The sequence below is a fragment of the Nuphar pumila genome, chromosome 5 (genome assembly GCF_984573655.1).
Source record: "Nuphar pumila chromosome 5, dmNupPumi1.hap1.1, whole genome shotgun sequence".
NCBI classification, from domain to species: Eukaryota; Viridiplantae; Streptophyta; class Magnoliopsida; order Nymphaeales; family Nymphaeaceae; genus Nuphar; species Nuphar pumila.
In genome coordinates, this window is record NC_143253.1 from 66687149 (window position 1) to 66698918 (window position 11770).

The following is an 11770-nucleotide window of genomic DNA, read 5'->3' on the forward strand; positions in this document are numbered from 1 at the left end:
CAGCTACTCTCTCTCTCTCTCTCTCTCTCTCTCTCTATATATATATATATATATATATATATAGTCACTAGGATATGAAAACTTAAATATCAGAACTAAAAGTATAAGGATTTTCAGCACTTTTTTTGCAAATTCAACCATGTGGATGTGCTTGTCATGGTGAATTTGCTAGGAATCAACCATTGGATCGGGTATTTTTGATGGAAAAATGTGATTTTTAAATGCTTTAATATTTATGAGAATTATGAGCCATTGATTTTAAAGCCTTAAAAACAACTCATTTATGCATAAAAAATGGATGATTTAAGAGCGGGTTCCTATAAAACCAAGCATGTAGATACATCCATTCAGTTAGAGATTCAATAGAAAAGAACAAACAATCCATGAAAATCGCAGTTCACACATTAGCTCTCTCTCTCTCTCTCTCTCTCTCTCTCTCTCTCTCTATATATATATATATATATATATATATATATATTAGGGCTACTAAAATATGTGAACTAGAGTATGAACTGATATTTTCATGGGTTTCTTTTTTTTTTCTTTAAATTTCATTGTACGGATCTAGATGCTTGGTTATATAAAAACAAACTCTTGTATCAGCCTATTATGATGCATAAGAAAGATCTTTTAAGGCTTCAAAATCAACAGTTCAAAATTTTCATACATTATCCAACAATTAATTCCTAGCAAATGGACCACGCTGAATGCATATGCAAGAATGGATTTGCAAAAAAAGTGTTGAAAATGCCTAGTTCACACTCCGGTTCACATATTTCTAGTTAACATGTTATAGTGACCTTTATATATATACATAGGAAAATGGGTTCGTGCTAAACCCATTTGGTGCTAAACTGCATGCTAAATGGGTTTTTTGGGCTTCTTTGGTGCTTTTTATGTGGTTCCTCATAAATGTGTTGGGCATGGTCGATTTACTAAGAATCCACGCTTGGATCATGTGTTTTTGATGAAAAAAATGATGTTTGGAGCCTAAAAATTTTACAAAGATTTTGGATTGTTGATTTTTCCAATTTTATAAAAACCCACCCATGTGTTAAAATCAAACGCTTCAAGAGCTGATCCCTCTAAAATCAAGTACACATCACATCTCTACAGTCAGAATTTAAAAATAAAAAGAAAAAAGCCTGAAAAACCCATTTAGCATGCGGTTTAGCAGGGACCCATTACTCTCTCTCTCTATCTATCTATCTATCTATCTATCTATATATATATATATATATATATATATATATATATATATATATATATATATATAGAGAGAGAGAGAGAGGTACTAGAATATGAGAATTAGAAATATGGGCATTTTCAAAGCTTTTTATGCAAATCCAAATGACAAATTTGTTAAGAATTGACTGCACGTGTATTTTCGATGAAAATGCAATTTTTTAATGCTTGAATATTTATAAAGATTATAATCCATTGATTTTAAAGCCTTGAAAATATCCCATTTATGCATCATAATCGGATGATTCAAGAGTTGGTCATTATAAACCAAGAATGTAGATCACATCCGTATGGTTGGATTTAAGAGAAAATAACAAAAAATCATGAAAATCATGGTTCACACGGTAGTTCTCATTATTTTTAGTTCTCATATTCTAGTGACTATATATATATATATATATATATATATATATATATATATATATATATAGAGAGAGAGAGAGAGAGAGAGAGAGAGAGAGAGAGATTTAACTTGTAGAGTCACTATTGTATAAATGTATAGATCCAAGTAAAATAATAAATGTACATAATCATAGTTAATCAGACTTTTGCAAGTTTGATACAAGGTTTGATGCAGCAAAGGCTGCTGAACCCCCAACAATGGAAACCAGAGCCACAACTATCTGTACAGCTACCTCCCATGCATTCTCTTCTGGGATAAATAAGACAGAAAGAGGTCCCAACAATAGAAGCCCAAGGCTGAGGCTCAGCAGAGAAGTAGGGGTCCCTGGGTCTGTGGCTGCAGATAGGACGCCCAACTCCTCTGACTTTGAGAGTAAGCCCAGCTTCTCAACTGCTGAGAGTGACAGCCCAAACTTCTCAGCTGCAGATAGTAAGCCTGCTTTCTCAGCTTTGCTTAACAGCCTCAGTTCCTGCACTCTCGTTAGGAGCTTAACAGGTGCTGAGTTGGAGTTGGCTTGTCGTGGACCCGTGTATGGCTCACCAACAGGGAACACTATTGAAGCCTGGTTATAAAGATGACCATATAGTTAGTCAAGTGTTCTAGATGGACACTCTTGTAAGAAAATCATGCAGCTGCACAAATTGACCTAGTTCCAAATTTGTCTGGTTGTTATGGAACCATGCAAAGAGATAGTGTTTGTTTAACCACAACTTCAAAAGTTTAGTTGACAGTATTGGGAGGAAAAACAGAACAATATAATTAAGAGTTCTTGGACCTAATCTCCTTTAAGTCGATAGTAATGTTTGGAACTTGCTGAGATACAAAAGATTCAAGCAGTATGTGCATTAAAGAATCATCATCATCAAGTTTTCTCCAGTTTATTTGAGGCTGTGCATTCTTCATGCTGGGGGTTAAGAAAACCGTCTCACGCATGTATTTATGAAAATATATGCTCAGGGATAATACTTTTCTTCATATTTATATTGCAGTAAATACTATAAGTACAGTATAGAAAGCATTGCGTGTTACATATCAAAAGCAATGAATGATAAAACATACTATTGTTGTTTAACCGCACTGGTTCAGCTTTTACATGAAGTGTGGTATTATTATCACCTCTTGATCGTGTCATGTAGTTTATGTTAACTGAAACTTATGTTCAGGATGGACTCTACTAACGAAAGGTATTTTTGCTGTTTTGCTGCACTGGTTCAACTTTTACATGAAGTGTGGGTTTATTATCACCTCTTCTTGATCATGTAGTTTATGTCAACTGAAGCTTATCAATCTTACATCCTGTCCCCACAAGCATATTCTATTGTTTGGCAGTGCTTACCTTGAAACAGTAGGACTGCAGATAAAAGATGTATCTGGGAAAACTCTTCTAGATATTCTATTGCTTCATTATGCCAAATCCGCTCAGGATAATAGCTTGAGATCCTAGATGGCATGCACAATACGAGTTGAGCTGTTTAACAAAACTTACTTGATCATATGCTAAGGTAGAAACTCTGCCTCTTGTGACCAGAATTAGTTGCCAATAGACAAATAAGCAAAGCTCTGAGACAGTGAAAGATATGTGCATGTGTTAAAACTAAAATTTACTAAGAGACCCTACTAAGTTTATCCAACTTTTTCTAAACAAGAAAACCATTTGTAAGCTTGCAGCAATTTGAACTATTTAGTTTTTCCTAGGAATAGGAGTACTGGGATAGCATGAACCTGTGCTAGTTATTAAAAGTGATAACACATAAATCATCTCTTGTAAGAAAACAGGATTTTCCAAAGGCAGGCAGAGAATTGATGCATGAAAAATCCACTATCATTTCATCATACCAAAGGCCATGACTACATATCTCACTCATCCTAACCTGTTTACCACTCTATGACCAGAAAGAGATTTGCAGCACTCTTTCTATAGCGCTCACACCCGAAAGTGACAAGAAAAGTTGAATAAAAAAGATATAGAGGTTAGATATTCATCTTATGTACTCTTTATCAATTTGTCTCTAAATTTAGGCTGGTAATTGTGATTAGTCTTCAGTAATTTGTCCAAGCAATAAAGAGGATAACCATTCATTTTCAGCTTTAAAAGGTGATTATGTATACTTTGCTAATGAAAACTTAAATAGTTTTATGACAGGTGGGTCTTTTCATTGGGTAACTACATCGCCAAGCTCGTGGTTTTAACCTACTGTTAATATGAGCTTAGCTTTCAAAAGAGAACATAGCTGCCTAGCCTACCTTGCTAATCAAGGTTTATGTTGTTCGAAGAGATAATCTTAACTTCCGTTAACGCACACATGCCATTAAAAACAAAGGAATTTATAAAACATGCTTAGAAATCCTCAGACTGCCATCATATGTGCATAAAACTAAACAGTGATTACATCCAGGAAAACCAGCAGTTTAAACTTTAAAACATTCTTTTTTCTAATACCTTAATACTACAAGGAAGGAGATCATGTGATCATCTACGTACATTATTCAACAAAGTCTATAAATTGCAGATCGGAGAAACAGGCAAAACAAAAAATGCCAACAATTCAAATATTAGTTTTCTTCCACAGGTAAAAGGAAAAAGAAAAGAAAACATCAAAGATAGAACTCCAGGCCAAACTCAAAATTCAAAAGCAACATAACTAATGATTTATGCTCAACATTTTGTGTGCATGAAACTGATCAACAACTGCTAATCCTAGAAGGCAAAGATAACAAACAAGGGAAAATAGTAGAAAAGGTCTCTCAACATTTTGTGCGCATTAAACTGTCCAACAACTGCTAATCGAAGAAGGCAAAAATAACCAAAAAGGAAAAGAGTAGAAAAGGTCTACCACATGCATTATACTTATTTTCTTATATTTAAGCATGGATAGAACTCATCCCAAATCCCTGCAAAACAACTAAAGAAGAAAAAAGATCAAATGGTGCAAATTAAATGTAAAACATACATTTCTTCCTTCATACAAAAGTCACGAAACCACAACAAATGAAAATATAAAGGAAATTCCCCATCACCACCACCATATCTCATCTTCATTAATACTACAGAACTATAAAAACTGAGATAATCAATGTAAAAAACGACTGAACCAAATTAAAAAGTAGAAAGAAAACTAAAAATCTTCCCCACGCGCTGTATTTTCATACTTATACACACCATATTAGGGCCTCAGTCCCAACGACCCAAGAAAACCATTAAAACACGAGTAAAGGATGAAAACCAGAGTCCTAGCACGTTTTTCCTCTTCCTCAACATCAAAATTGAACATCAACAAGGAAAACAAAGAAATGAAAGAATGAAAAATTTTCCACCACCACCATCATTATAATCAGCAACAATCATCATCAATAGTACGGTTTAAAACAACAGATTAGAGGAGGTAAACACGGAACCTTAACATCCTTTCTCTTCCTGAGCATCAAATTTGCAAAACCAACAAAGAAAAGAGAAAAGAAAAGGACAGAAAACAAAAAAATTTCCACCACCACCATCATTGTCGGTCACCTTCTTGGTGCCAAAGGAGCGTGTTGCTGATTTGGGCTTCTGGGCAGCCATCACCAACGCAGAGCTACCATGAAAACCGAGAGTTCCCATGGTGATGGACGGCGTGGATTCAGCAGAAACGAGCACCCTCTGATATATGCAATCACATGGTGGCCAGCCCATCACGGTACACGTGTCAGCATCCTGTTGGTTGAGTTCTATCTGCGGAAGGATTGGCCTGATCACTACCAGAATCCCATCTTGGACTTCAAAAATGACGCGTACATTCTTCAGCCAGGAAAACGAATCGGTTCATTCCGGTACGATGCGAGTACCTGGGTAGAGACTCGGATGGGATGCTGACTTTGACGCGGTGCAACTCGATCTGATTCGCTCGGTTTGGGCTCGGCCTTTTTGCAGGGCCATTGGTTTGGGGGACTTGGGCAGGTGAGTTCGAGTGAAAGCGCGGTTTGGTCCTAGTTTAGTTTGGCGAGGTTAGCAGATTGAATGGCTAGAGAGAGTGATTGCAGACTGTGCTGGAGTCGAGTTTGACTGCCAAAGTTTGTTTGAGCCCAGCCAGTGCATATGCCAAAGGAGATTGAATCAAGCTTTTGGCTTGGCTTTTTTACTTTGGCATGTGCGCTGCGTGGACCCAAAATTGAGTGTGTTTGGGCAAGTCGGCCAAGTCAATGATTCCGATCCGAGTACTCTTTCGATTAGGTAACTCAAAAAATTGTGATGGCCAAGTATTTTGTTGTTGAAGGAGTTGGATTCTTGGGCTAGACCCAGTCTTCAGGTCCCTCACTAGTGACCAAGACTAGGTCCCCAAACCAGCCCAAATAACTAGTTGGATTAATTTGGGTTTTGTTTAAGGCCCTGTTTGGAAACTTGACGTCAAAGGGTATCCCACAGGATTCATAGACTCCCCAGCTCCCACCTCCATTTGGGACGAAGGGAAAAGCAAGAAATCGTGGAATTGGCATGGCACTTGCCATCACCAATTCCACGATCCAGCTACCACCTTAAGGAGGTGGTAGTTGGCAAATCACATGCCGGCGCCTGACTGCTCTTTCTCCTTTCTCCTACACAAGAAGCAGATCAGGTCATGCTGAACATGAGCGTTTTTGCTCAGCCCTGTTGAGAAACTATATTTTGATGACACATAATATGATACACTGTCATATTTGATTTTATATGATATGATAATGTCTTCTTGAAAAATGTTATATTATGACTGGATATGTTTTGCCATAAATCTAACGAGTATTTGATGCAAGGATATCTCACCCAAAAAGGATGGAGACCCCCTGTTCAAGTATAACCGTGGTGCAATCATACTCCTTGAAGAAAAAGCTTAATGAGCCATGCATTCCTAAAGATCATCTAAAGAGATCGGCTTCCTCAAGATGAAGATTTTTTTTCTTCTTTAGAGTCATGTGTAACAGAACCTTCAGAAGCATGCATATTGCATACTCATTCATAAAAGCTATATTTCATAAAAGTATACGATAGTTTCAAAAAGCACCTTTTTGAAAACCAATAATTGTACCTTCTTACAAACCTTTATGAAAAAACACCTTCTATCATGTATAAGACAACTTAAAAAGAAATGATTTCAAATGTGTAGGAAAACGACAAAACATGGAAATCGGCTAGACAAAGAAAAACAAATATAGTATGTTTTGAAAAGACTTCAGTTACCTTTTTACAACTCATAGAATGTCGACTTACTTGAAGTCATCATTCTCTTTGTAAAACATTAAATGCCTCCTCTAAAATTTTTTTTAAATAACTATCTTAATCCCACTCAAGAATGTCGACTTGCTTAAAGTCTTCATTCTCTTTGTAGACATTGAAAAACACATCATAAAGAAAACTCTTGATATGACTATGTACAAATAAAGATCTCAAAGCATTTATTGTACTTACACTCATTTAAGTAAAGAAGTAACAATTTCTAAATAAAATACTTTAGTACTACAAATCATTAATTAGAATAAAGACAAAACTACATGATGGCCTACAAATCCAACGTTCAATGTACTATTGTAAGAAATAGACTTTTTACATAAAATATATCATACCTAAAAGGTTACAACGACTAGTGTACCCCAAATATTACTTTTATGGAAAGAAGACTTTTTCGAAAATCCATAAAGATGTTTTTTGAAATGACTTGACATCTCACATCCCCAAAAGACTATCATTTCAAAAAGGCAACGACTATTTTTCTAAAGGCTATATAAACGCAAATCAAATAACTTATTCGACATGGACATGTGAGCTTACAACGAGAAAAATTCCTATTTGATATTTGAAAGAGAGCCTAGAAAAAGAAAGAGAAAAAAAGAGAAAAAGTCAAGAATAGCTTTTTGACAAAGAGTATCTTCTGAGTGAAAAGAGCAGAACATTCTGAGAATCCTTCATTCGTGCATTCATATAATTCTGAAGGTTCTATAGGAAGTATTGTAACTTTCTGTTATTCACTGTATCCCTTCTTTGTTGAAAGAAGTAGACCTCTGGGAAAGAGGGTGTTGTCCTTCTTTGTTGAGAGAAGAAGACCTCTGTGAAAGAGGGTGTGCCCCTTCTCTGTTGAGAGAAGAAGACCTCTGTGAAAGAGGGTGTTTCCTCTTCTCTGTTGAGAGAAGAAGACCTCTGAGAAAGAGGGTGTTGTACTATTTATCCGGTGACTCGGATGTTATAGTGGAAAGCTCAAGTGGTTTGCTTGGGGACTGGATGTAGGTCAGGGTTTTGACCGAACTAGTATAAATTCTATGTTTATGTGTTGTGCCTTTATTGCATTATATTTTTAATTTATCGATCTAGTTAGTATTTCACTATTCACCCCCCCTCTAGTGGAATTTCATTTGGTATCAGAGCAGGTTTGCTGGTTTCGACATAACAATTCTTTCAGCACAAATGGCATCTACTTCTTATGCTCGTGATATTGAAGGTCAACATGCATCTCGTTCTCCTTTCTTCAACGGCTCCAACTATGGATACTGGAAATGCAGAATGGCTATATTTCTCAAGTCCATAGATTTTGCTGTATGGAAATATGTTGAGCATCCATACACATCTTCATCCGCAGGCTATAACTTATGGTCTGATGAAGAAAAGAAAATGGCAAATCTAAATACAAAGGCTATGAATGCCTTATATTGTGCCATTGATCAGAATGAATTCAATAGGATATCTATATGTGAATCTGCATATGATATTTGGCATTCTTTGGAGGTTATTCATGAAGGAACCAACAAAGTGAAAGAAGCCAAAATCTCATCTCTTGTCAGAAAATATGAGTTGTTCAAAATGAACAAAGATGAACCCATCACAGAGATGTTCACCAGATTCACCAACGATCTGAAATCTCTGAGTGTAACTCATTCCCAGACAGATAAGGTGAAGAAAATCTTGAGATCTCTCACAACTGATTGGGAGAAAAAAACTACTGCTATTGAAGAAGCTCAAGATTTATCCAAGCTTACCCTGGATGACTTAATAGGCAATCTTATGGCCTATGAAGTCCATATGAAGGAAAGAAGGGAAGAGAAACAACCTTTAAAGAAAACTCTAGCCTTCCCAGCTCTTTCTGAGAATGAGGACTCAGAAAAAAAAAACTGAAATTGCGCTACTCACCAGAAAATTCCAGCGCTTCATGAGAAGGAACCAGCTTCCAAATAAGCACAAGAAAAGAAAAGACCCTAAGGAAGATTCTATGTGCTATCAGTATAATAAGCCAGGACACTTGAGACGTGACTGTCCTCTTCTCAAAAGAAAATCCAAGACTGAGGAACCAAAGAAGAAGTTCTTCAAGAAAAAGGCTCTGCATGCTCAATGGGATGATTCAGAACCATCCACAAGTGAAGAGTCAAGCGATGATGAAGCAGAAATCGTCAACATGTGCTTCATGGCAGAAAGCTCTGTAAGTGAATCCCTTGATTTCTCCTTTGAAGAACTTCAAAATGCTTTTCAGGAACTTTTTGAAGAATCAAGGAAAAAGATTCTCAAAAATAGGCATTTGAAATCTGAAAATCTAGAGCTTATGCTGAAAAACGAAAAACTCAGTATTGAAAATTCTGAGTTACAAAAAAAAAAAATTCTTATTAGTTCTGAAATCTCCTCTACTAGCTCCAAGACTAAAAATCTGTAATTAGAAATTTCAGAATTAAAAAGTAAAACTGAGAACCTTATGAAAACGGTTTTCAAGTTTACTAAAGGAAAAAAGAACTTGGATAAACTCCTATCCTCTCAAAAAGTCTCTTTCTACAAGAATGGTATTGGCTACTCTCATTTCAACAAACCTTCTTGTATGAATCAAAAGACCACTTTTGTCAAAGGTTCTTCTGAACCTAAAATGGAGTATTATATTTTTAATTTCTTGAACTCCTCTAAAGTCATAGGCAAACCCAAATCCAAATGGATATGGGTTCCAAAATCTAACAAAAAGGGACCCGACTGGGTACCAAAAAGAAGTTTTACTTATTGTTTTGCAGGCTCCAAAGAAGAAGAACAGATGGATACTAGACAGTGGATGTTCAAAACACATGATAGGACATCCAGACCTTTTTGCTGTTCTTCATCATAAAGAAGGAGAAACTGACACCTTTGGAGATAACAACAAAGGTTTGATAATTGGTATTGGTAATATTGGCAATATTGATAAACCTCTTATCAAAGACGTTCTCCTTGTTAAAGGCTTAAACCATAACCTTCTAAGTATTAGTCAAATGTGTGACACAGGTTATAATGTTAGCTTTAATCATGATGCATGCCTTATAGTAGACACCAATGAAAACATCATCTTAAAAGGTATAAGAAGAAATAATATATATGAATTATACCTAGAAAACATTACTGAACATTGCCTTATAGCTAATAATGACACTCAACATTTATGGCACATGAGAATAGGTCATGTCAACTCCAAATACATGTCTAAATTAGCTAAAAACAAGTTAGTACGTGGGTCACCCAAAATATCTTGTAAAAAGGATTATTTTTGTGATGCATGTCAACTAGGAAAACTGTCTAAATCATCTTTCAAATCAAAAAATATCATTTCAAGTAAAAGACCTTTAGAGCTTCTCCACCTGGATCTTTTTGGTCCTTCTAGAGTAGCAAGTCTTAATCATAATAAATATGCTTTTGTCATTGTAGATGATTACTCAAGATTTACTTGGGTAATATTTTTGAAAAACAAAAGTGACATGTTTTATCAATTTGAAATTTTATGTAAAAAATTACAAAATGAAAAATCTTGTTCTATTGTGAAAATCCATAGTGACCATGGAGGAGAATTTGATAATGAACTTTTTGTAAATTTTTGTAACTTGCATGGCATTTCTCATAACTTTGCCTTTCCTAGAGCTGCACCTCAAAATGGTGTAGTGGAAAGAAAGAATAGAACCCTAGAGGAATCTGCTAGAACTATGCTCCAACATAATAATCTTGCTAAATCTTTTTGGGCAGAAGTTGTTAATACTGCATGCTATATAACAAATAGAGTTCTTATTAGACCGTTATTAAATAAAACTCCCTATGAATTATTCTATGACAGGACTCGAAGAATAGATTAATTTAAAGTCTTTGGATGTAAATGCTTTATCCTTAACACAAAAGATAGTCTGGATAAATTTGATGCTAAATCTATTGAAGGCATATTCTTAGGATATTCAAGTCATAGTAAAGCACACAGAGTTTTTAATAAGAGTTCATATACTATTGAAGAATCTATGCATGTCAGTTTTTGTGAATCTATTGATCAATCTGTTCTTAAGCAGACTAACGATGATGATGTTGAAAGTACAGATTTATTCCTAGATAACACAGCTAAATCTAATGAAGATGATCATCAAAGAACATTTGTTGAAATCAGAGATCATCCTCAAAAACAGATTTTAAGAGACCTGACCAAGGGGGTTCAGACTAGAGCTCAGCTAGAACGGATTGCAAATATGACATTCATTTCTCAACTTGAACCAAAGAAGATTGATGAAGCCATCATCGATGAGTTCTGGATGCTAGCCATGACTGAAGAACTGAATCAATTCCAAAGAAATGATGTTTGGGATCTTGTACCAAGACCCAAGGATCATCAGATCATTGGGACAAGATGGATCTTTAGAAACAAGCTAGATGAAACAGGTAATGTTATAAGAAACAAGGCAAGACTAGTAGCTCAAGGATACAACCAGGAGGAAGGTATTGATTTTGATGAAACATTTGCTCCTATTGGTAGACTTGAATCTATTAGGATGTTTTTAGCATATGCAAGCTATATGGATTTTAAACTATATCAAATGGATGATAAAAGTGCCTTTTTAAATGGTTTTATAAATGAAGAAGTTTATGTAAAACAACCTCCAGGCTTTGAAAATGAACAATATCTAGATCATGTTTTCAAAGTAAAACTTGCCTTATATGGATTAAAACAAGCACCTCGTGCTTGGTATGATAGACTCAAAACCTTTTTATTAAAAACTGGTTTTTCTGTAGGCAAAGCAGACTCTACTCTATTTGTGAAAATAGTGAATAATCATACCTTAATTGTTCAAATTTATGTGGACGATATCATCTTTGGATCTACTAACAACACTCTTTGTGAAGAATTTTCTAAGTCCATGCAGAAAGAA

General features: G+C 35.4%; 1 protein-coding gene across 1 annotated transcript; it reads right to left on the bottom strand.

Annotated features, from left to right (window-relative positions):
• Positions 1–1711: 1711 nt before the first annotated feature.
• LOC149837729 (uncharacterized) lies at positions 1712–5387 on the bottom strand. Its single transcript, XM_090006193.1, has 2 exons — positions 5157–5387; positions 1712–2210 (listed from the first exon to the last, which is right to left on the bottom strand). Exons 1-2 carry the CDS (start codon positions 5316–5318, stop codon positions 1782–1784), a joined length of 591 nt encoding a protein of 196 aa, XP_089862319.1. The 5' UTR covers positions 5319–5387; the 3' UTR covers positions 1712–1781.
• Positions 5388–11770: the final 6383 nt, after the last annotated feature.